We start from the raw sequence: 27,018 nt of genomic DNA on the forward strand, positions 1-27,018 counted from the left end.
AAAAATCTTAAAAATGCATTTATTCTCAATTCCTTTTTTTATTTTTATTTATTTTCAGATAAAATATAAAATGTAACTGTGCATGTTCTTCCTCACAAAATTAAAATGTAATAACAAAAAACAAACAAACACATCAACCCTGATAAGTAGCAAAGATAGCTTTGATTTGTTTAAATTACTTTTTTTGTCTTTCTTATACTTTTAAATTGATCCAACTGACTGTTAATAAAATCTGTTTTTGAGTATTTTCTTTATTGATTTTTTATTTTATTTTATTGATATGTTGTTACAACCCTAAAAATAATTATAAGTAATAAATTATTAAGTAATAATTGAAGGGTGTCACTAGGGTAATGTCTCAGGAATGGAGGGAACGGAGACATCATGTCTGATGACTGATGAATTGGGATCTCGCTTAGAGACCAATCTACTTTGATTGTAAACTAAACGAGCAAATGCACATTGACATGCGATTATTCTATCCAGTTGCCGCTAATCACATCCTGAGTATAAGTAGGCAGCCGTTGCAGCACAGGCCTCTCAGCAGTGGTACAGAAGCTGTGGCAACGGGATGAGACATCTACGTTCCCTCATTCAGGGTGCAAGGGTTACATACATAACCAAGATGTTTCCTTTCACACTGTTTTCCTAATTAATGTTGTTCAGTTTCTTTGACACAATCTGTTTTGTATAAAGTGCTATATAAATAAAGGTGACTTGATTTAACTTTCAGTCGGTCACTCTCAATGTCACGTCGGACGACTTATGCATTCTGATCCCTACCAAAGGGCCACAGATACTGCACCTTCGAGTGTCCTGTGAAAGCCTCCTGTGCCCCTTCTTTTTGGCATAGGCCAGGGCTTACCACAAGAAGACCAGCTACTGCTGCTTTGGCACTAACCACTCAGTAAGACTGGATAACACTGGGAAAACATACCCTTACCATTGGAAAAGGAATGTTGCTGAAGCTCAGTCCTTCCCGAAGGAGGTTTCGGAAAGCACTTGTACATAAGAACAACCATTTAGGTGCATATGGAAGATAAGAATGATTGTAACCATCTAGGACAATAGCAGGAAGTCTAAAAGTCTTAAAAAGATGCACTCGTAAATTCTCTTTTAGGGAAAAAGTTATTTTAGCGTGCTGAAGTGCACAGGGGAGATGGCTACCTGCAATACAAACAGGTTGTAGTGCAGCCTGATGTGTGCAACCCACTTGACATGGGAAACTACCACCACTGAAGCACTGTACTGCCAACACGAAGAGCTCTCAAAGATCGCACTGAATTCATTAAGTCTTTTTCTCTCAGTAGAGTAGTTGGCACGGCTCCGAAGTGAAAAGTTGAGTATGCTCTGCACGGGCTGCCTACTTATACTCCTGCAGTGACCAGCAGCAGCTGGATGCAATAATCGCATGCCAATGTACATTGGCTCATTTAGTTTACACTCAAACTAGATTGGTCTCTCTAAGCAAGTGAACAGAGACAATGCTATTAGGGCAATCCAAACTGGAAGAAAGAAGGTGGTCAATCTAAATTGGTCAAGTTTTATTTATTTTTTTTTAAATCCAAGATTTTAACTCTTTAACTGCCAAGTTCATAAATGATGTCACTGATTTGGGGGGGAAAACATACGAAATGACTTATTTTCAATATAAAAGTAATTGTTGCTGGATTTTTTTTTTACTTTTTATAACAATCTTGGGCATGTCAAAGATTAGTAGCAACATTGGCTTTAATGCATTTTTAGTTTTTGTGCAGCATTAGATTTACATTTTTTCTTCCTCATTTGTTGTTGGTGGCTGTTTTTGCCCCATTGACTACCATGATAATTACATTTTTTGATTGCAAAGCCATGACACCATATAATCATGCATTCTTGTTTGCACGTATGTCTCCTGCTCGGATCGAGTCAATCCTTACCTCAGTCAAGAGAGTCAGAGAAGGCCAGTCACTCACTGTCAAGCAGATTCAGAGACTGTTAGGGCTTATGGCAGCTGCGTCCAATGTGATACCTTTTGGCCTCCTGCACATGAGACCCTACACTACAGTGGTGGCTCAAGACCAAGATATTTTCCCTGAGGGGGAATCCATTACGAACTATCAAGGTCACGCGGCCTTAGACATGTGGAAGAAACCTTGGCTCTTGAATCAGGGCCCGGTGCTGGGAGCTCTTGGTCGCCATGTAACGCTAGCGACAGACACGTCCCTCACCAGTTGGGATGCGGTCATGAGTGGCCACCCTGCCCGCAGTCTGTGGAGCGATCGCCATCTGACATAGCATACCAGTTGTCTAGAGATGCTAGCTGTGCATCGAGCATTGTAATATTTCCTCCCAGACCTGAGAGGTCACCATGTGTTGGTGCGACTTGACAACACATTGGCAATATCTTATATCAGTCACCAGAGAGATCTGCATTCGCGCCCCTTGTACAAGCTGGCACACCAGATCCTTCTGTGGTCCCAGGACAAACTCCTCTCATTCAGAGCAGTGTATATTCCTGGGAGATTGACTGTGGGAGCAGACATACTTTAGAGACAGGGGCCGAGGCCCGGGGGTGGGGGGGAGGGGGGGACTTCACCCCGAGGTGGTGAAGTAGATATGGAGAGTTTTTGAACCTCTTTGCGACTCAAGACATATCGCAATGGGGACTAGACGCTATGGTACAGACCAGGCTGAGGCTTCATCTGTACGCCTTTCCCCCTATCCCTCTGCTCCCGGGAGCTCTGGCGAGAGTACGCCGGGACGGGGTCTGTCTTTTATTAGTAGCCCCGTTCTGGCCGGGCCCAGTATGGCTCGCAGATCTGATCTCTCTCTTCGACTACTCTCCATGGGAGATTCCGATCAGGACAGATCTACAAAATAATTCACCCTCGCCTGGAGTTGTGGGTGTGGCCCCTGAGGGGGCACAGCTCATAGCTTCCGGTCTATGAACCGAGTTTGTTGAGACCCCTCCCCTCCAATCCAGAGCTCATTCTACGAGGCAACTGTATGCCCTGAGGTTGAAACTCTTCTCCTCATGGTGCAGAGATCGCCTGCTTGACCCTGTTAACTGCCCAGTTGGTAGGGTTCTGGGGTTTCTACAAGCTAGGGTCTTTGCGGGGTTAACTCACTCCACCTTAAAGGTGTACGTGGCGGCCATAGCTTACCATGTCCCTTTCAACGGTCAGTCAGTGGGTAGACACCCCCTAGTTACATGTTTCCTCCGCGGTGCACTGATGCTGAGACCTCCAGTATGGTCCCGTATTCCCCCGTGGGACTTGGTTGTGGTGTTAGAGGCTCTTTGTAAAGCTCCATTCGAGCCAATACAAGATATATCAGATAGACATCTGACCCTTAAGACTGCCCTGTTACTGGCTATTACGTCTCTAAAGAGAGTTGGTGGCCCCTAACCACTTAGACTTTGACCCTGGTATGGCCAAAGCATTCTTATACCCTGGAGCGAGTTATGTTCCTAAAGTTCCCTCTGTTACGCCACAACCCATAGTACTGCAGGCCTTCTGCCCTCCTCCCTTTCAAAAAAAAACTGACCAATTGCTTGTTTGCTACGGTCCTCCTAAAAAGGGTTTCCCTGCCTCCAAGCCAGACCCTTAGTCGTTGGATAGTCGAGGCTATCAACATCTCCTATGAGTCCTCTGGTCTTCCCCTTCCTTTGGGAACCAAGGCTCACTCTACTCGTGGTATGGCTGCCTCTAAGGCCTTTCTAGCAGGTGTGTCCCTCTTGGACATCTCTTCTGTCCTCTTGCCTTAGCTGTGCTCTTCGGATACACTCTAGGCAGGGGATTGGTAGTCTTGCAGTGTTGGCACATCGTTCCCCAAAGCGCTTGACAAAGCTCGAGATCCTGAAGAGGAACGTCTCTAGGTTACGAATGTAACCCTAGTTCCTTGAGGGAACGAGACGCTGCGTCGCAGAGCCATACTCCCGGCACCCCTGCCAGCGCTTGCTTCCCTACTCGAAGCTAAAGCCGGCTGCGTGGCATGTGCCTTTATAGCTTCCTGGTCGCTACGTCACCCCGCCTGTGATGTCACGCTCTTCCATGGGACAGATTGCACACGATATTCAGAGTTGATCTTGCCAAAGTTGTTTTCACAAAGCGCTTGACATAGCATCTTGTTCCCTCGAGGAACTAAGGTTACATTCTTAACCTAGAGACGTTTTCATCCACAAACATAACGAAAGGGTAGTGAATTTACCCACAGTATACCGTTGAGTTTTTGAAAAATTTCTAAGCATTTTCCCAAAATATGGGTCAAAATAAGATTTGTCACCAAAAATCATTCCATTAGCTCAAACACAGAGAAGGTTATGGCCAAAATAAGACTCAACTTTACCCCCTAGTAGGCGAAAACGTCCCCAACAACGCATAAGGGTTAAAACACATTTTTATCCCGCTTGCGTTGATTTACTACTTACACAGGCTATAAAGCATTGTTACAATACACATCATGGTTTTTAATCATATTTTTAGGGTTCTGCATATAGTGATTATAACTGTTTTGAACAAGGCTCATCCAGGAATCGGTTTTATAATATTAATTTTGCCAAGCAGATTTTGAAATATCAGTCAATTGGTTCAATTTGCTTAATAAAAGTGCTTACAAAGGCGGATGATTATATCACATCATTGGAGAATTCATGCAGTCAAACATTGTGTTGAGCATGTGACTGACCTGCAGGCTGTAAGCAGAGGACTGGAGGGAGGAAACAGCTCTGACATGGTTGTGTAACAGGGAATAGCCACAGCATTGTAAAACCCCACCTTAGAACATGGAAATACATAAAAATTGGTTCACAACTTCAATTTAGCATTTAACAGTTAACCTAATATAACAGCACACTTCTAACATGAAGGCATGGGATAGGAGAAGCAATGTTCTTCTAGGAGTGCAGGGGGAGCTTGATAATGACACAGTTCTGATTTACCTGTCCCTGGGGAACCTCATCCTTTTTATCCCTATCCATCATAGGGATGGGCTGCATTCCAATCTTCTTCATTTCATCCCCCTATCATTAAAAACAAGATTAACAATTTCGCTTACTCTTCCCATCTGAGGTATGGCCTGCAATTTGACATACCACTCAAAACAATGCAGTGATTTGTATAATGATTTAATTTATTACACAATATTGTTACAACAAGATTTATGCTCGGTTAAAAATGATTAAAGCTTACCTCAGCCCAGAACTCAGCATAGATGTCATTGGCTGTGAGTCGTGTGACGGACCACAGTTTGGTCACAGAGCAGAGATCACAGGCCGTCATCATAAGACCGATCACACGGTCCCTGTAGCGGACAAATAATCATAAAGCAATTTATCAGCGGGATCATTTCAGGGTGTGAGTTACACATACTGTACTAAGAATTCTCTACTTAAGATACAAAGTTATTGCTTTGCTTGAATTATGTTGTAATAGATTTCAAAAATGTCTAAAATCATATAGTATTGACAAAGCACCCATTTCATTCAGTTTGGTATCCAAAAAAACCCCCCAAAACTTAAAACACCTAAAATATTTGTTTTGTGAGACATTCATTAATACAGCTTTTAATTTACACTGATTTGATTTAGTAATGTCTAGGTGCATTATGATAATTAGATTTTTGGAAAATGTGCTTAATTGCCATGAAAATAATAATCAGTGTCATAATAGAAAATAAAATAAAAAGGCTTTCTTTGCACAAAATAAGACATGTAACTTGTAAACCATATTTTCTTCGGTAACTTTATTTTAAACCGATTTATTTACATGTTACATGTTCTTACTAAAGTATTAACAGAAAATTATGGAAAATCACATGCAGCTAACCCTAAACCAAACCCTAACCTTTAACATACAGAAAGTGAATGCAGTTAATTATTCAGTACTTCTGCATTTACACTAAGAAAATTTCACCTTCAAATAAAGTTTAACAGTTTCACTCAAGCAGTATGTTAATAACTGTCACTCACAGTTTTGAACCTAGACTTTATAGTGCAAGTTCCAAACTAAACTTCATTCATGAATGAAAATATTTTGTAACATGATATTGATGTACCATTTACATGGTAATGCAATGTCTAATTTTAAAATGGGTTTTAAAGGACGAATTTTGAGATTTTAAGTTTTCAGTTGATAAATAATTTCTGATGATTTCTAAAATGTGATAAAGAAAAAGGCAACGAATAAGTCTTTTTTTTAAAACAAAGGTCAAACACCTGTTATATTTTAGATTTTTGAGTTTCCCACTCTTGTCATAAATTAATCTATTACTTTTCCTACATAATTTTTAACAAAAAACATAGGTAAAATATATATTTGGGAGTCTTAGACCTTTCCAACGATATATAGTTTGTCAAGATTAGATTAGATTTCATTGTAATATAGTGAAGTAAATTTAGGCATCCCATATACGGGACGGGCTGACAGTTATTCACAGCCTATGGCACTGTTTCTGTGGCTCCCTGAAAATATCTCTGAAGTTGAGGTAAGATTTTCAAGAGTTCTCTGATAATGGAGATAAACTATGACCTCTGACCTGTGAGCACGGTTGTTCAGGTCCAGCGCCCCTGTGGCCATCAGTTCAGCCAGCTGCTTGCGGTTGCCAAAGTACAAAGCAAGGTCTGTAGCGATGATGGCCTTCCTGATGATCTCCAGCACCTGCTCATACTCACTGGAAGTCAGGTTGGAGAAAATATTGTGCCCTTCCAGCTATGGGAAAAAAGAGATCAATAAAAAAGCAAAAGCTCCACTTATGGGGCGTCTGGCTCTGCTGGAGAGTTACAGCAAAACCGAAGGGACATCCAAGAGATGGTTGACAACTCTTGAGCAAATTGTGATCTATTCATAAATGTCAACACAACATAGGTAGAGCAATTAACACCCAGAGTTATTACCAGCCATGAAAAACAGGCAGTAAACAGAATTTAATTTAAAAGACGTTTGTGTACATTTTCTTGTAACTGCAGCAGTAATTAATAAAAAGATGATTAAAGGAAAATATAGTTAAAACTGGGAATATATCCACACGTGTGATGCAGTAAAGTTCACTTCTGGCATTAAAAAAAAGAAGCTGAATCAGAGTGTTGGAGTGGTGATCTACAGTCCTTTACAACTGACATGTAGCATGGGGATCTGAAATGCATTTAGCACATATTTTGGGGGCATGTTTGCACAGATACCTGATTTGTAACTAAATGGCAATACCATTTAATAAAATGAAGCTTATAGCATTACAGCATTAGGTGACAATAATTTATTCCTATCTATATCTATAATGCATTACTTTTACATTTACAATAAAATATCTAAGTTACTTTTTTAAAATAATTAATGCAAGTTACTTTGTTTTCACATTTATTCACTGACACATCTCTAGTCTCCTTAATGAGAGACACTGTGAGTAAGGTACAGAGGCATTTCAGAGGCTTATTCATTTCTCTTTTGGTGTGAAATAGTGATGTGTCGTTCGTGAACGAATCGTTCTTTTTGAACGAATCTTTTAGGTGAACGAATCGTTCTCGTTCACGTAATCCACTGACACATGTTTCTCGTTCAGTGAAGTTCCTCCCTCCACAGCAGCGCGGCGCTATTAGTAGCGCATGCGCAGCTCGGTGAACCGGGTAACTGAACCATTTCATCCTGTCAAATAATTACTCAACCTCGAGCCAATAGCCTTCGAGTATGAGATGTGACAGAGTATGTGATTTGTTCAATGTAGTGAACGAATACGCCCTTCAATGAACGAGTTTCATATGAGTCTGAACTAGATCTAGAGATCATATCATTCTGAACGAAATGACTCAACTGATACCCATGTCGCTCTTGCACGAGTTGAATGATTTAGTACATCTCGTTCGTGAACGAAATGACTTAACTGATACCCATGTCGCTCTTGCACGAGTTGAATGATTTAGTACATCTCGTTCGTGAATGAAATGACTGAACTGAAACACATGTCAGTCGTGAACAAGCTGAATGAACGGATACATGTCGTTCGTGAATGAAATGAACTGTTACATAGCTTATCTCGTTAGTGAATGTAATGAATGAGAGTAAACTGGGTTAGTCTGCCATTTAGCATGTCGATCTCAGAAAATGCAAAGGTACAGTACTGTGCACATACGCTTGTTTTGATATTTAGCAACTCCACGTTTAATCCCCGATTTATGAATGTGAATATATAATATACAAACTGTCTGACCAAACAATTAAAATGCTAATTAGGCAAGAAAACCTTGTGCTTTGTTCATATAAACAACTTACTTAGACTTTATATATTGAATGCGATTATACACACATTTCAATAAAGCCAGATCAGTTTTTGTAACAAGTGAATACGTTAGTTGACTTAAGACATAACACATTATACACTCTTTTTTGCCACCTGTTGGCATATTTTGTGTAATACGAAGAAATGATAACTGAACGAATCACTGAACGATTCTGAACGAATCATTTTGGTGAACGAACTGAAAATGAACGAAACTCTAGAAAGAATCATAATTTCCACCACTAGTATGAAAGGGCCTTTATAGTTATCAAAAATATAACTTTCGGATGTGTTGTTATTTAAATTAAATAAGAAAATAAAAATAAAAGTAACGCAAAAGTAACGTAATGCATTACTTTCATAAAAGTAACTAGGTAATGCCATTAGTTAATTTTTTTATGGAGTAGCGCAAATATTGCAATTACTGTTAAAAGTAACTTGCCCCAAAACTGGACTTTATTATGGCAAGTTGGCAACAAAATGAAACATCTCAGGTTACTTATGTAACCATGGTTCCTTAAGTAGGGAACGGGACACTGCATCCTCTAGGGGTCACTTTGGCAAACGCCTCATTGTGACCAGTGTCTGAAGCATATATTGAAAACACCAACAACGCATTGGCCGGCAATAGCCCATTACGTCACTATTGGTACGGCTGTAGTATAAATAGGCGCCGGGAGAACATGTCATCCACTTCTTTGTCTGAAACTTGCATTCATAGCATGGCAGGAATCTAGAGGATGCAATGTCTCGTTCCCCTACTCAGGGAACCATGGTTACATAAGTAACCTGAGACGTTTGAACCGTGTCCTCTAGTGGTTGCTATGGGGAATGGTATACCCACGCCAACATGGTGAGGGGAGTGCAGGCCAGAATCATGGCGATCACTAAAGTACCAACTCTACCATTTCCATGGGAGTTGCCCCTGGGACGTTAGACGGCTGTCTGTGACATTATCAGGGAAGGCCTAGGCTACATACCCAAACTTCCCTTTTAGGGCCAGACTCCTGGGCCCGGGGTAGAGCTCAAGGCTTGGAATCAAGAATAGATTCCTTTAAAGGGATACGACCAAGAGCCTAGCATCATACCAAGTCTTGGCCTGTCACACAGGGGCTACCGCTTGCTATTGTATAATTGCTGAAGGAACTGTCTCAACAGATCCCTAGTATTAACACCCTGTTTAAATAGATATCCCGAGGATATATAGGTGGAGTGGCACCCAAGATGGGGCTTTTACCAGCAAGAAATGGCACAAAGCAACTGAGAAAAATCCTCACCATATAGTATTTTAGAAAAGAATGCAGAGTACTAGCATGCAAACTTACCACAGTGTGTATATTAGAAAGTGCACAAAGACTTCACGTGCACACTTACCATAACATGGATTTTAGGATACTGTTCTAAGGGACTCTCATGACACTCTGAAGGAGCAGCTCAAAGATAGAATGGTGCATCCCAAAACCAGTATGTTCGAGAGTCACCAACTTTTTCTAAGGTATAAATGCTTGAGTGGCTAGCAATAAATATCTAGCTGAGGGGGCAAGCACCCAGCTCTAAAACGAGAGGGGAGCTCAACCTACCGCTGCTCTGGGTAAACAGAGAACTCAACTCTCTCGTGAGAGGAGAACTCCGAATTCAACAAAGGAATAGCCTGCTCTCAAGCACTGCTAATACTACAATGCGAACAGCCCACTGAGTGATGAATCCAACTCCTCAGAAGGGGAGAGAACTCGAGTGGTGGACAGGAAGCACTATGTTCACAATAACCATCAATGCTAATGGAAGCGATGCTTCAAAGTGTGTTAATAGACACACTGGTTGAGCGGAGTCCAAGGTACGTCTAACCAACTCAGAGAAAGGGAACGAGGCTAATATGCGTAACCCTTACCATACAGGATTTTAGAAAGTGTGCAAAGTGTTCAACAACTTTTCACAGCAGGGGTTAAACGAAGAAACACCTTGTGCACAGTTATGACATGTAACACAGTGCTACCCACATGGTTATTGCTCCTATAACAGCTAATTTGTATCAGTTTTTTTGTCTTTGGGTCGTTATATTTCTCAAAGATTTCTGCTTGAATAACACCTTGAGCACTACCACACTGAGCACAGGTACCCCATAAGGCTGTGTGCTCAGCCCACTGCTCTTCATGCTGCTGACCCATGACTCCACTGCCAAGTTCAGCTCCAACCACATCATCAAGTTTGTGGATGACACAACTGTGGTGGTTCTCATCAGCATCAATGATGAAACACACTACATAGAGGAAATGGCACAGCTGGCTGAATGGTGTGGCACTAACAACCTTTCCCTCAAAGCTCGACTTGACTTAACTTGATTGGGAGAAATTTCCCGTCAGGTCCTTTTGATGTTCTCACTGCGACGCAATGCACAGCATGCATTCAGTTCCCACAGGAGCTAAATACACTCCGCCCAAACACTAGATTACCTTCGAAATCAAGTGTGAGCGAAACTGCTGCTGCAAATGCATTGCTATTCCCGAGTGGCAAACGCACTCATGCAACCGCTGTCAACAAACTCTGTTAAATTGTGAAATGCATCCCCCTTAGTAGTCCCATCAATGCATCACAATGAGCACAGCAAAGCGCATCCAACTCCCTCGCTTGCTCTTCATCACACAAACCAACAGAATGCGAGCCATGTGAACTGAAGGTATCAGAGCAAATCCTCTGGTGAGAAACATGCACTCCTAAATGCTGTACGCTTCAAACAAAACAGTCAATAAAGACAAAGAAGAGGATGACGTGTTCTCCCAGTGCCTGTTTATAATATAGTTGCAATGGTAGTGACGTCATGGGCTGTCGCTTGCCAATGTGTTGTTGGTGTTTTTCACTGTATGCTTCAGACACAGGTCACTGCGAGGCATTCCCCATAGCAACCCCTAGAGGTTGCAGTTGAAGTTCCATTGAAAGGGAACTGGCTTTATCAAGTGTTCAAATTTCTGTTCTTGAAATGTATTCACATTAGTGCACATTCACATTTAGCGTGTGTCAAGGCAGCTATCGTAACTGAGCCTGCACAGTGTGTAGGAGCTTTACCTGTAAGATGGACACCGTCTGTGAAAAGTGATGCTGTTCCATGGTGGATGTGGAATACAGAGCAGCCAGTGGATGGTCAAACTTCTGCAGATAACTGTTACTGTAGCCGCGGTGGTCCAGGTCATGACATAAGCAGGCAACAAGCAAACCTTTCCTCTGTGTTAGAAGACATAAGCAGTGTAAGGAAGTAAGTCAGTGACAGTAAAGGACCAGTTTACACCAAGAATTATAACTACAAAGGCAACTATAATGTTAACTATATTAGCAACCACACCAGCAGACAATGGTCTGTTTATAATAATTTTGCACTGAAGTTGATTTGTCTAAAGCTCTAATTGTTCACGCTTTAAACTGAATAGCTTCTGAAATTGTATCGCTTCTAAGCTGTAAAAAACATTCTGGAAGGGATTCGTTGTTATCATTGCTGTTGTTTAATTAAAACGATTATTAAGGGGGTCATATGATGCGATTTCAAGTTGTCCTTTCTCTTCTGAGTTTTATAAGCTGAATAGATAAGATCCCAAAGAGATCAAAACCAAAGAGATATTCTTTATAAAAGTTAATACAGTAAATTAATAAGACAGTTACTTCAGCAAATATACAATAGCAAACTCCCGCAAAATAGAAATATCTAAACATAAAATATCTATAACAAATAAATTGTTATTCATTTATTGCACAAATCAAACATGAACTAATATAAAATATTAACAAGTGCAAGCATATGCAGAGTTTCTATTTAGGTTATAAAACATGTTTGAGCAATCAGTGCTGAAATTTGCATGCTCATGAATCCTCTCAATATAAGACATGAATAGGTTTTTTAAGAAGCTCTTGGTACATACATACATACATACATACATAGCCTCCATATAGCCTATACATACATGTCTGACATGAGAACAGAAACATTTAAATAAGACTTAATAGCAAATATTTATTGGGAGCATGTATGCTGGTATTTCATACATTTAATGGAGAAAAAAGTAAAGTAACTAGAAATGTAACTAATTTCTAATTACTTCTTAAATAATCAGAACAGTAACGTGATTACTTTTTAAAAGAGTAATCAGTCATCAGTAATTTGATTACATTTTCAGAGAAACACCCAAAACTGATGACGTCACACTTGTTCGTGTGTGAAGACGTTGCATGGCGCAAATCCGTGAATTAATTTTCAGAAAGTGAGGCAAACTTAACAGAATTTCCCCTGCTCAGGGAGTAGGGAGCATTGAACACTGTGAAGGGAATGTCAATGGGAACACAGTTCATCCATGGAGCTCACTTCTGATGAGCTGACTATCTGAATCAGGTGTGTTAAAGAGAGACATGCCAAAATATGCAGAGCTAAGGGGCGTGGGGACTTGAATTGACAACTGTCGGTGTGGAGTAGTGCTTGTTGTTTGTTGTTTCTCCGATCAAAAATGCAGACATGGTTTTATATTTTACCCAGTGCAATACGCAATATTCAACGCAATATGCAACGCAACGTGTAAAAAGACAGTATAAGTCATTATAATCTGTAATTATGCCCCCACTGGATGCAACAAATGGTTAGTTTGTAATGGGTTTTACTGTTTTTGTTTTGTTGTTGCGACCAGGACACACATCACAGTATGGCAACAGGCGTAACATTTCTGTCAAACGCTTAAGGCTTTCGGCCAATGACAAAGCACTGGATAGCTGGTCAATCAAAGCACACCTCGCTGTTCAGACCAATGAGCTTTGTAAAAAACGTCCCAAGGTTACGTATGTAACCCTAGTTCCTCAAGTTACAAATCCCTGCCTAGTGTGTATCCGAAGAGCACAGCTATGGCGAGAGAACAGAAGAGCCAGAAGTAGCTCGCATATCTAGATCATAAAATTTGACAAATGTAGAGGGCGTGGACCACCCCGCAGCATTGCAGATGTCCAAAAGGGACACACCTGCTGAGAAGGCCTTAGAGGCCGCCATACCCCGAATAGAGTGAGCCTTGCCTCCCAAAGGTTGTGGTGTGACCGAGGGAACTTCAGGAACATAATCCGCTCAAGGGTATAAAAATGCTTTGGCCATACCAGGGGCAAAGTCTACGTAGGTAGGGGCTACCGAGAGGGCCTGAAGATCTCCAACTCTCTTTAGAGATGTGATAGCCAGTAACAGGGCAGTCTTAAGAGTCAGATGTCTATCTGAGATATCATGAATCGACTCGAATGGAGCTTTACAAAGAGCCTCTAGAACCACAACCAGGTCCCAGGGGGGAACACGGGACTGTACCGAGGGCCTCAGCCTCAGTGCACTGCAGGGGAAATGGGTAACAACTAGGGGGTGTCTACCCACTGACTGATCATTGAAAGGGACATGGTAAGCAGCAATGGCTGCCACGTACACCTTTAAGGTGGAGTGAGTTAACCCTGCAGAGAGCCTAGCTTGGAGAAACTCCAGAACTGTACCAACTGGGCCGTTAACAGGGTCAAGCTGACAATTTCTGCATCATGAGGTGAAGAGCTTCCACCTGAGGGTGCACAGTTTCCTTGTAGAGAGAGCTCTTGATTGCAGGAGGATCTCAACAACCTCGGTTGAGAGAGCGGATGCTATGAGCTGTGCCCCCTCAGGGGCCACACCCACAGTTTCCACAACTCTGGGCGAGGGTGAATTATCGTTCCCTGTGCCTGAGAGAGTAGATCTGTCCTGATAAGAATCTCCCACAGATAGCTGTCTAGGAGAGAAATCTTATCTGGGAACCAGAAGGGACATTGCGACGTCTCCTGAGTGACAAAGAGGTCCACCTGGGCTATGCCAAACACTCTCCATATCTGCTTCACCACCTCGGGGTGCTCCCATATTCAATCTCCCAGGAATATATACTGCTCTGAGCGAGAGGAGTTTGTCCTGGGACCACAGAAGGATCTGGTGTGCCAGCTTGTACAAGGGGCGTGACCGCAGACCCCCCTAGTGATTGATATAAGAGACCACCAAAGTGTTATCGGTGTGCACCAACACATGGTGAACTCTTAGGTCTGGGAGAAAGTGTTTTAATGCTCAATACATGGCTAGCATCTCTAGACAATTGATATGCCATGTCAGATGGCGACCGCTCCACAGACCGTTGACAGGGTTGCCATTCATGACCACACCCCAACTGGTGAGGGATGCATCTGTCACTAGCATTACACGGAGACAAAGAGCTCCCAGCACCGGGCCCTAATTCAAGAAGCAAGGTTTATTCCACATTCCTAAGGCATGAAGGCATCGCCGCGTGACCTTGATAGTTCGAAGTTGATTCCCCCTTGGGGAAAAGCCCTTGGACTTGAGCCACCACTGTAGGGGTCTCATGTAGAGCAGGCCAAAAGATATCACATTGGACGCAGCTGCCATCAGCCCTAAAAGTCTCTGAACCTGTTTGCCAGTGAGTGGCTGGCCTTCTTTAACTCCATCGACTGACGTGAGGATCGACTCGATCCGAGCAGGAGACAGACGTGCCTGCATCGTGGTCGAATCCCACACTACACCTAGATAGGTGGTTCTCTGAACTGGAGAAAGTACATTGTTCTTGGCGTTCAGTCTCAAACCCAGCTCCCTCATGTGTGCAAGAACGACATCTTGATGTCAAACCGCCATGTGCTCTGATTGAGCTAAAATCAACCAATCGTCGATATAATTCAGAATGCGGATGCCCTGCATACGCAGAGGAACCAGAGCCGCATCTACACATTTCGTGAATGTGTGGATTGAGAGTGCAAAGCCGAGGGGAAGTACTCGAATATTGGTAAGCTTTGCCCCCGAAAGCAAACCTCAGAAACATCATGTGTTGTGGAAGAATGGATATGTGGAAGTATGCATCTTTGAGATCTATTGTGAAAAACCAGTCCTCTGATCTGATTTGAGCTACAAACTGCTCGATGGTGAGCATTTTGAACTTCAGTGACATAACTGAGTGGTCCAATTGACCTAAGTCTAAGATCGGACACAATCCCCCATCCTTCTTTGGAACTATGAAATACCGGCTGTAAAACCCGGATTCCCTGTGTTGTGGAGGGACCACCTCAATGGACTCCTTCCTTAATAGGGTATTCACTTGTTCCATAACCAGAGCCTGCTGGTGTAACCCTGTTGAATATCAGCGGAGGATAGCTGAACTGAATGCAGTAGTCTTTTCTAACGTACGCAGGACCAACTGAGATACATTTGGCAGTAGTTTCCATGCTGCTAAATAATCTACTAAGGGAATCAGTTTCTCGAGACTGATCTCTGGTTTAAGAGGCCCCCAAAGGGTCAACGAGCGTCTCAGCTCCACTAACTGGAATCGCCCCCATATGCTTAGTATTTGCCTTACTCTTTGGCATATTGAGCTGTTTGTAAAGACAGACAACAATAAATAGGACTGACAGGACAGACTCTTTGACATGCACACACAGACTGCTTGCTGAAAGACGTGAAGCTGAAGCCAGCTCATGGCACGTGCTTTTATAGCTTCCTGGTCGCCATTTCACCCTGCCCGCGACGTCACGCCCTTTCATTGGACAGATTGCACATGTTTAAAACAAAAGAATAGCTTTATCAGTAACGAGGATTTTTTTAAATTGATTCTATAACTATGTTTCTTACTATAATTAGTAGTTTGCTGTTTAATGATGTCACCCTTAAGGTTTATTTAATTTTTTTTTACCAGACACTGTAATTGCGTATGTGTGTGTGTGTAAAGATGAGTCAGAGACGTTCGGATCTATATGCAGTACTTTATTTTCAAGAGTGGTCAAACAGGCAGAGGTTAGATAACAACGTCAGGTATGTCAGGGGATATCCAAAATCAGCAAAAGAAACAAGCAGAGGTCGGGGCAGGCAGCAGAGAATCACAGTCGGTATACACAATCCAAGATCAAACACGGAAAGAGCGAAAACGCTCGGAAATGCCAGACAGAATTAAACAAGGCTTCGCAATGTGAGTGTGGATGAGTGCAATCTTTATAGTGTCACTGATAGGAAACAGGTGTGGTTCAATAACGAGTTAATATATGTATATATATATATATATATATATATATATATATATATATATATATATATATATATATATATATATATATATATATATGTATGTATGTGTGTGTGTAATCAGATGTCATTACAGAAAAAATTGCAGATGTAATTGCATGTGGGTATTTTTTACGTAAATGTACAATGTAAAAACATGTATAATTCCAATAAGTGTATTGGATTAACTTATTAATTTTTATGTTAGTACATATTACTTAAAGAAAAGCCACATAAAGTGGGGCCGACATAAGTCACAATTGTATCATTGTCTTAATAAAGTAAATAAACCTTTCTTAAATGTAATGACTAACCCCAAAAATGGAGAAATAAATTTTGTAATATATAATGAATTTAGTAAGAGTATCATTGTTGCTACACCTTTCAGTTACTGTAGTTGACTTTTTGTTTGAGGCTCGTAGTTTAGCAATTTTCTCACTGATGTAAATGCTACTATGAGAATGACACTGACCTCAAGTTCAGTGAAGATCCCAGTTGTTTTTTGCAGGATGGCGTACATGCAGTGTGCCACCGTCACAGCATGTTTCCAGTTGTGGTATGGAACTCGTCTGTAATTTTTCCGCACTGACATCGTGAAGCGACACAGTTTCTCCTGTTCAAAGCTTTAAATACACAAAGAAAGTGTGACTCTACACCTTGTCAAAGCAGTACTGTACATGAGTGTTTCTTCATCTACGAGTGATTTTATGTCCAGAAGATTGATTTTTAAAAAGACAACAGGTTTAAACATTTTGTTATATTAAGGTTACTTTTTTATTTCTTTTCAAATGCCTTTTATGCATATATATTTTATCATTCTACCCTGGTCCCAGATCTAATCCTAAAATACGAAAATCATAATTAAATGCACCAACAATTTTGCCCGAATAAAGATTTTAGTTAGTTTTAAAGTCAGTTTACTAAGAAATTAGGCAAAATTCATTCATTCAGGATAACATACTGTCTATGAATTTAGCCTTAGCAAGACATTTTATTCCAAACAAATAATTTCCTTCACTGCTATTTCTACTACAAATGCAAATATTTCTCTTATAGGATATGTTGTGACAAAACACACAGAGCTCTTTAAAAAACATACACATTCTTACCTGGTTTTTCCACATGAATTGTGAACCATGTATACAAATATTGCAGGCCAAAGATCCTCAAAAGGAGCAATGTCAAAGTGAAACCTTAGACAGGAATATGAATTGAAATATGAGTTTGTTTGCAATTCAAATCTGCACAAGTGAAATAAGAGCTAAAAAAAGCATTCAATACATCCTAATAACGCTTGCACACTTATGTAATGTCCACTTGTCTACACATGAAAATAACACCAAACCAATATACTTATAACCAATAAATAACACCAAATCAATATATTTACACCAACCAATATATTTTCTAATTCACTAAATCTAATAAATAGAAAATAATGTTCAGTCCAGGCTTTCAGTACCTATTTTACAGCTATTCAGTGTGGCTTGTCCAATCAGATTTTAGATTTGCAAAATGAAATAACTACTAAGTAATCGTATTCCTAAAAGCCATTATGTAACAGTGTTCTTTGGCGTATGAGAGTGTAAACTCACAGTTCGATCTCTTTATATATGGCTGAAGGGAGGGAGAGTTGTGTAAGGGTCTTCAACTCCTCTGACGTGCAGATGCTGTGGTACGAAAGCTTCTCCATCGTCACCCGGTAAATGCACTCTGAATGTCTTATCCGGTGATACATCTATACACAAACACATACATACACATACACCCATTTGTCTATGCAGATGCAAAATATCTATATTTCTATCTATCTATAATACTGCTTTAAATTACTTTTTCCCCCACATCAGTCTGCACTCTATTTACCATAATGACAAAGCAAAAAATATTTTTTACAACTTCATCAATTTATTAAAAATAAAAAAACTGAAATGAGTACATTTCATTGCATGTATAAAGTAAATAAATCACTGGCAAAATGTGAGGAGAAAATTCTGTTTAAATATAAATCCCATCAGCTGATGGCAGTAGAGCACTCATGATGTTTTAAATATTAACACACTTAATCATTTTAAAAGCTGCCATGTGACAATACTAGTGTGTGATCAGTGTTGTCAGATTGGCTTGACGTCTTCCAGCCCAAAACCTCCAAAACCTGCCCACTCCATGAATAACCTGCCCAAAACATTAACTTCTAAAAGAATGTGATGCAATTCTATTTCCATGTCGAACAAGATTGATAAGGATTGTGTCTACCTCCTTAAAATGAAATGCTATAAATAAATAAAAATAATAATAATAAAAAAATAAATCACAGACTGGAGAATAATACAATAGGACAACTAATCAAAACCTTGTCAAACACAGTAAATAGAAAATGAGCTAATATGACAAAAAATATTTTAGCACACTCTTCTACACACCATAACGGCTGATCATGTGTCATTCACGTTCAAATAATAAACAAGCATAATAATAATGTGCTCACCTTTGTGTCGCTTTTTCACGTAGATTAATGTAATACTGTACCTTATTGCGATAAAAATCTGTCACTCATTAATCAAAACATCTGCCTGCTTTTGCTCTTGATTGGCTAAATGGGTGGGCTGGTCTGCATCAACAACGAGTCTGCGGTGTAGTGCTGTTTACTAACGTCATGATGACTGATTAGACGGGGTACATACACACTTGTTTTTTTTGTTTACCAATTAGAAAACTGCCTAACTCACACCAGCCCAAATCTACCCAAACCATTTTTAACCCCATAAAATCAAATTCAAAACCAGTTGGGCAAAAATCCACCCAATCTGACAACACTGTGTGACCCCACAAAGTACCAAGTGTGGGTAATCTTTCGTAGACACTCCTATGCCTGTTTCTTCCAAACATTCCCATTCTCTAGAAGGTGTGTTATTATGACCAACAGATGTATTATTAGACTCCAGGTCTGCACACTTACATTTGCACAGTGTAAGGCCAAAGCACAGAAGACGGCAAAGATTTTAAAGTTGTTCTCATCAGTTTTAGTGAAGGCACTTCCTCCCAGCTTGTTCACCATTTGTACAACACCAATCACACTCCCGCGGCTGACTATTGGCATGCACAGGATATTACGCGTCGTGTAGCCAGTGTAGAGATCTACTTCTCTGTGAAAAGCAGAACAGACACACACACTGGTATTGGTGGTTTACGGGGACTCTCCATAGGCAAAATGGTTTTTATACTTGTATTCTGTCTTTTAATTCTGGATTAAAAAAATGACAGGGTTTGTGCCATGACACTGTACCTTAACAATCAGTTGTCTAAAGAGCTCAAGGTGTCATAGTGCAAAATTTTGTATTACTGTATCTTACTTTGGTCATTCATCCAGACTTAACTGCTTAATGTGTAACCTGGTTCTTAAAGTTGCTTAAAGAAATATAATGTGTTTTGGAATGTAGAATGAAAACCTTATTACCTGTTGAAACGGGGGTCTGCATAGGCATCCGGAATATTCAAAACTTCTCCTGTTCTTGCCACCTGACCTGCTATTCCTTTCTCTATAGAAAACCTGGGGGTGAGTGTTTAATGTCAGTTACCAATGTATGAAGTATACTTAGATTTGGTCACATTTCACCTTAAAAATCTAACAAAAATGTAAAACAAATCCAATGTTTATGACCATTATGAAGGTGTTTTTTTTTTTTTTTTGCAATATGGCATCAGCACTGAGCACATTTTACCCCAAACTGTCATCATCTCCGCATGTGTTGTACAACCTGCTGTACTACATTTGCATGTGTCAGAGATTCAATTCTGAATTTTGTGACTTTGCATAACTTTCTATGTAAGAAAGTTACATAGAAGTCTAAAAATAAATATAAATACACAAAAACAAACACATTCAGCTGTTAGTTTATGAGGATGTAAAGACCCAAATATGACTGAGTGCGGATTTCTGTATGCTCACCTAATTTCTTTGGTTTTCCTAAAAACGGGTTTCCCTTCATTCTCCTCCCCGATGTCAAACAGGTCAGAGTACAGCTCTTTATTATTGTGATCTACCTGGAAGAGCGCACATCTGTCTGCATTAACCAGGTTTTTTGCATATATCTGAAACACAAATAGACATGCATTTCATGAAGAAGAATTCATTTAAACAACATTACTATGCAAGTGTTGTTAATCTGCAGTTCCTCTTCAGGAACTCAAGCTGCATCGAACGCTTTGGGGGAAACGCCTTTGGCAAGATCAACTCTGAATATGGTGTTCAATGGAGGGGCATGACGTCACAGGCAAGGTGACGTAGCGACCAGGAAGCTATAAAGGCACCTGCCACGCAGCTGACTTCAGCTTCTTGTCTTCCAGCAAGCGCTCTGTGTGTGCATGTCATTCTGTCTTGTCAGTCTTATTTATTGTCCTTTGTCACTATTAGCTCCTTTAAGTAGCTTTAGTATGTCAAAGAGCAAAGCTAAGACTAGGCATGTGAAGGGTGAATCGCATTTCAGATTGTGTGTTCCTCCCTGCTCAACAAAGCTAAACATTAGATGCGGGGATACACACAGTGTGTGTGTGGTCTGCCCTGGATCAAAGCCCTGCGTATGATTTCACGTGCACTTCAATCCCGGAGGGCTCTCTCCGAGAAGTGAGCCTTCGCCAGCGTTCCTCGCGATACCAGTCCCGCTTTTGCCGAGGCGGAGTGGGGCCGGCATTCGTTGGATTCGCAGATCGATCTGATGGAGGGAATGGAGATGGGCACGTCCTTATCTCCTAACTTACCCATCAGATCGCCCGATTCCTGGGTTCGGAAGCCCGAGCTTAGGTTCTTCCCCCGGAGCATCGGGCTTGACGCTCTGCCTTTCTTTCTCCAAGGAGATTGACACGGAGGGCGTCAGCGAGCTTGTAGGTGAACAAACATACAACAAACAGTGTTATGCCAAACATTATATGGGCAGCGTTAATGAGCAGCTATTTAATCTCCGAGGGCATTAATATTGCTTGTGTGACTAAGCTTTTCGCGCGCTGTCGAGGCAACGCGTGTATTACATCATTTTCATTTTTTTTTTGATGTGAATTGTTCCATACTGGTCTGGTTGTTTAAACTCCATTTAATAAGGAGCAGTTAGTTCTATCACTTCAATGTGTACTTTATCACAATCTAGACCGTGTGTACTTGTCCGATTGTTTGATTACATTAAATTCTGAGAAATTTTATGACTTTGAGAAATTAATATATCACTTCAATGTGTATTGTTCACAATCTAGACCGTGTTTACTTGTCTGATTGTTGGATTGCATTAAATTCTGAGGAATCTAATGACCGTTATCTAACTTCGAGAAGTTCAATATATCACTTCAATGTGTATTGTATCACAATCCAGACCGTGTCTGATTGACAGTTATTTACCTCGTGAAGTTAGATGTACTGGAGGGACTGCTGGGCAGGAGCAGCCCCCTCCACGTACAAACAGAGCAGCGTGGAAATTACTGCCAAATGTATCTCAATGGGTCCTGCACACAATAGAAAGAGGCTCTCGCATTCAGTTTGGCCATCCACTGCCGACATTCAATGGGGTTACACCGACAGTAGTTGGCCCCCAGCAGGCTCTTGTGATGGAACAAGTAGTGAATACCCTATAAAGGAAGGCGGCCATTGAGATGGTCCCTCCTCTAGACAGAGAGTCTGGGTTTTACAGCCGGTATTTCATAGTTCCAAAGAAGGATCTTAGACTTACAAAATGTTCACTGTCAAACAGGTTGTAGCTCAAATCAGATCAGAGGACTGGTTTGTCACAATAGATCTCAAAGACTCGAACACTTCCCTTCGGCCTTGCACTCTCACCCCGCACTTTCACGAAATGTGTAGATACAGCTCAGTTTCCCCTCCATATGCAGGGCATCCACATTCTGAACTATATCGACGATTGGTTGATTTTAGCTCAATCAGAGCAGATGGCGGTTCGACATCGAGATGACGTTCTCGCACATATGGGGGAGCTGGGTTTGAGACTGAACGCCAAGAAGAGTGTGCTTTCTCCAGTTCAGAGAACCGAAAGCATGATGTAGTGTAGATTCGACCACAATGCAGGCATGTATGTCTCCTGCTCGGATCGAGTCAATCCTTATCTCAGTCAAGAGAGTCAGAGAAGGCCAGTCACTCACTGTCATGCAGTTTCAGAGACTGTAAGGGCTTATGGCAGCTGCGTCCAACATGATACCTTTTGGCCTCCTGCACATGAGACCCCTACAGTGGTGGCTCAAGACCAAGGGATTTTCCCTGAGGGGGAATCCATTACGAACTATCAAGGTCACGCAGCGATGCCTTCGTGCCTTAGATATGTGGAAGAAACCTTGGTTCTTGAATCAGGGCCTGATGCTGGGAGCTCTTAGTCGCCGTGTAACGCTAGCAACAGACGCGTCTCTCACCGGTTGGGGTGCGGTCATGAGTGGCTACCCTGCCCGCAGTCTGTGGAATGGTCACCATCTGAGATGGCATACCAGTTGTCTAAAGATGCTAGCTGTGCATTGAGCATTGAAATATTTCCTCCAAGACCTGAGAGGTCACCATGTGTTGGTGCGCACTGACAACACATTGGCAATCTCTTATATCAGTCACCAGAGAGACCTGCATTCGCACCCCTTGTACAAGCTTGCACACCAGATCCTTCTGTGGTCCCAGGACAAACTCCTCTCGTTCGCAGCAGTGTATATTCCTGGGAGATTGACTGTGGGAGCAGACATACTGTTGAGCCAGGGGCTGAGGCCCGGTGGGTGGGGGGGGGGTTAAGGTTAAATAGATATGGAGAGTTTTTCTACCTCTTTGCGACTCAAGAGATATTGCAATGTCCCCTCTGTTTCTCTCTAGTTTATCCAACTCCTCTGGGACTGGATGCTGTGGTACAGACCAGGCTGCGGCTTTCTTCTGTATGCCTTTCCCCCTATCGCTCTGCTCCTGGGAGTTCTGGTGAGAGTACGCCGGGACTGGGGTCTGTCTTCTATTAGTAGCCCCGTACTGGCTGGGCCCTCCATGGGAGATTCCGATCAGGGCAGATCTACTCTCTCAGGTGCAGGGCATGGTAATTCACCCTCGCCCAGAGTTGTGGAAGTTGTGGGTTGTTTTCCCTGAGGGGGCACAACTCATAGCTTCCGGTCTCTCTACCGAGGTTGTTGAGACCCCCCTCCAATCCAGAGCTCCTTCTACGAGGAAACTGTACGCCCTGAGGTGGAAGCTCTTCACCTCATGGTGCAGAGACCACCAGCTTGACCCTGTTAACTGCCCAGTTTGTTCAGTTCTTGAGCTTCTCCAAGCTAGGCTCTCTGTGGGGTTAACTCACTCCACCTTAAAGGTGTATGTGGCGGCCATAGCTGCTTACCACGTCCCTTTCAATGGTCAGTCAGTGGGTAGACACCCCCTAGTTACACGTTTCCTCTGCGGTGTTGCTGAGGCTGAGACCTCCAGTACGGTCCCGTTTTCCCCCCTGGGACTTGGTTGTGGTGTTAGAGGCTCTTTGTAAAGCTCCATTTGAGCCGATTCATGATATCTCAGATAGACATCTGACCCTTAAGACTGCCCTATTACAGGCTATTTCTTCTCTAAAGAGAGTTGGAGAACTTCAGGCCCTCTTGGTGGCCCCTACCTCCTTAGACTTTGCCCCTGGTATGGCCAAAGCATTTTTATACCCTCGAGTGGGTTATGTTCCTAAAGTTCCCTCTGTTACACCACAACCCATAGTACTTTAGGCCTTCTGCCCTCCTCCCTTTCGGGAGCCAGACCAGGAGAAGCTAAACTGTATGTGTCCAGTTCGAGCCCTGGACGCATACGTCCACAGAGCTGCCCTATGGAGAAAATCAGACCAATTGCTTATTTTATACGGTCTTCCTAAAAAGGGTTTTCCTGCCTCTAAGCAGACCCTAAGTCATTGGATAGTCGATGCTATCAACGTCTCCTATGAGTCCTCTGGTCTTCCCCTTCCTCTGGGAGCCAAGGCTCAGTCCACTTGGGTTATGGCTGCCTCTAAGGCCTTCTTAGCAGGTGTGTCCCTCTTGGACATCTGCAATGCTGCGGGATGGCCCATACCCTGTACATTTGCCAGGTTCTAAAATCTTGATATGTGAGCCGCTCCTGGCTCTTCTGTCCTCTTGCCTTAGCTGTGCCATTACACACTAGGCAGGGGCTTGGAAGTCTGGCAGCATTGGCACATCATTCCCCAAAGCGTTCGACGCAGCTCAAGTTCCTGAAGAGGAATGCCTCTAGGTTACGAATGTAACCCTAGTTCCTCGAAGGAATGAGACGCTGCGTCGCATAGCCATACTCCCGGCACGTTTGCCAGCACTTGCTTCCCTACTCGAAGCTGAAGTCAGCTGCATGGCAGGTGCCTTTATAGCTTCCTGGTCGCTACATGCCCGTGATGTCACGGCCTTCCATTGAACAGATTGCACACAATATTCAGAGTTGATCTTGCCAAAGGCGTTTCCCCAAAGCATTCAACGCAGCATCTCGTTCCTTCAAGGAACTAGGGTTACATCAGCATCGATAACCAGAATTAGTTTGGTTATGTTATTCAAGCCTTTCATATAATAAAATATTGTTGTCATAATAGATCGTTTAAATTTATAGTACATTTTGAGTAAATGATGTGTGCCTTAAGTGTTAATTTCAAGTGTACATCTCATTTGCTTTCATTAATATATATGCAATATGTTAGCCACTGAAAAAACAGTCAACCTCTACATGTGTCTGTGTGAGAATAGCAACTGAGGAACTTATCATTCCCTCAAGATTTCACAAACTTGTTGCACATTTTGTCTTCTCCTCTCTAAGATAAACATGTTTTATGAAACTGCTGATGAGCAAGAAATCGCTTCAAACTAAGACAGACATTTTATTAATTTAACTATTAGGTCAATTATTTAATTATTTATAAATTAGGTAAATATTACCTCCGCTTTTGGAAGTATGTGTTTGGAAAAAATCTGAATGAATCCCTGAGAGGAATGCCAAAAGCTCAGAGAGATGCTGGAGCCGTGTCAGACTGACTTTCTGTCCTTTCTCTGACCTATTTGCAACACTTCCTGTGCTGTTTGCTCAACAGGAAGGAGGGGACAGAGACCTGATGGGGCCAGAGATCCGATACTTGGAGTTTATGAATATTTATGTTTGTGGAAGTGAGATCTAGAGAACACAAACATGTGCGTAAACAAGAAAAAATAATATTTAACAAGCCCAAAGCTGGTGAGATGGTTCTTAGCAGAAATGTATTTGGTGTTGTTCGACATGTTTGTCCCCAGGACCAAGCGTGTGACCTTACTGAAAGAAGAAGAACCTACTCACCATGATATGTTCAAGTAGAGAATCTATTGCCACTATGTTGTCAAAGTATGTTCTGTTTAAAATCGAAAAGGAGGGAAAAACCTGTCATTTTAAAAAGATAACCATGCCATACAAAGATACAGTATAACACAAATATATACACATTTACATTATTTTTAAGCAAAACATTTTTAATCAAAACATTTTTTGATTTTTTGAACATGTTCTTAACACATTTCATGAGATTCATGAGACTTTCTCAATATATTAATGAGATTCAAGAGACTTTTTTCATGCATAAACAAACTTACTTTGACACATCTAGGAGAAAGTCATTTAGTTCCGTCTGTTTGGCAAGACCTCTGCAGACCTGTGAGCGAAAAATGAACAAAAAGCTGAAGACAGCAATCACGGCAAGACTGTGTCTAAATTGACATGACTTTGTAACTGTTCACTAGCCTTCAATTAGATATTTTTAGAAAGCTGTGATTTATAGTCTCAGTGACACTGATAATACACAAAAATATAGTACACTCTCAGAAAAAAAGGTACAAAAGCTGTCAGTACCTTTCCAAAATATATAAATCTCTACAATTTAGGTATTAATATGAATTTTTATGGTACAATACTGTGCAAAAGTCTCAGGCAATTACTATTTTTAACCAGTTATTTCTATTTTTGCTGTACTGTGCCAGCACTATTTCCAAACATTCATTTTGCCATTAATCGTAATAATCCAGTGATATTTTTGTATGCTCAAGGAGTCTGGTGCCCCAACAGCACTGGTTGCCTTCAGACTCCTAAACATGCAAAAATCTCATTGGATTATTATAGTTAAAGGAAAAAGGAATGCTTGGAAATGTACACTGATAATTCCTACTGGTACACTACTGCAAAAGATAGAAATAACGGTCTAAAACCATATGTTTGTGGGTGAAAAGATTAATGGTGTTTTGCACAGTACTGTTTGTACACCCTTTAGTGGAAAATAAAGGGGAAATCAGGCCAGGAACACACTGAATAAAGAGATTAGAGTGGCTAAAAGGACCTACGCAATCAGTTCACTTCCAATGACTCAACTTCAGTGTGGAAAGGTCTGAGAGCCATCACAAACTACAAGACACCATCCCCCTGCACTGAGGTGAATCAACAACTTGCTGATGACCTGAATGAGTTTTATTGTAGGTTTGAAAACCCCCACACCCATTCTGACCATCATTTACACAACCGTTAACACCTCCTGCAATCCCCCCCTCTCCCCCCTCCTGCACTTCAAATCAGTGAGGATGATGTACACCAGGTCTTCAGGAAAAACAAAAGAAGAAAGCACCAGGCCCAGATGGTGTTACACCAGCCTGTCTGAAAACCTGTGCTGACCAGCTGGCCCTCATCTTTTCACAGATCTTCA

At 41.6% G+C, this 27,018-nt stretch overlaps 1 protein-coding gene across 2 annotated transcripts in view; it reads right to left on the reverse strand.

Moving 5' to 3' along the window:
• LOC113113024 (cAMP and cAMP-inhibited cGMP 3',5'-cyclic phosphodiesterase 10A-like) overlaps positions 1-27,018 on the reverse strand; it is a 126,151-nt gene that overhangs the window by 4,454 nt on the left and 94,679 nt on the right. For both annotated transcript variants that reach the window (XM_026279126.1, XM_026279127.1), the window contains exons 9-21: positions 25,922-25,980; positions 25,632-25,683; positions 20,271-20,413; positions 19,779-19,871; positions 19,281-19,467; positions 17,917-18,059; positions 17,431-17,514; positions 16,794-16,944; positions 11,311-11,466; positions 6,517-6,689; positions 5,172-5,283; positions 4,922-5,002; positions 4,669-4,757 (exon numbers count right to left, since the gene is read on the reverse strand). In XM_026279126.1, coding sequence (XP_026134911.1) covers positions 4,669-4,757; positions 4,922-5,002; positions 5,172-5,283; positions 6,517-6,689; positions 11,311-11,466; positions 16,794-16,944; positions 17,431-17,514; positions 17,917-18,059; positions 19,281-19,467; positions 19,779-19,871; positions 20,271-20,413; positions 25,632-25,683; positions 25,922-25,980 — 1,523 coding nt within the window. The remainder of the gene's footprint in view (positions 1-4,668; positions 4,758-4,921; positions 5,003-5,171; positions 5,284-6,516; positions 6,690-11,310; positions 11,467-16,793; positions 16,945-17,430; positions 17,515-17,916; positions 18,060-19,280; positions 19,468-19,778; positions 19,872-20,270; positions 20,414-25,631; positions 25,684-25,921; positions 25,981-27,018) is intronic.

The sequence above is a fragment of the Carassius auratus genome, chromosome 13 (genome assembly GCF_003368295.1).
Source record: "Carassius auratus strain Wakin chromosome 13, ASM336829v1, whole genome shotgun sequence".
In the NCBI taxonomy this organism is placed as follows: domain Eukaryota; kingdom Metazoa; phylum Chordata; class Actinopteri; order Cypriniformes; family Cyprinidae; genus Carassius; species Carassius auratus.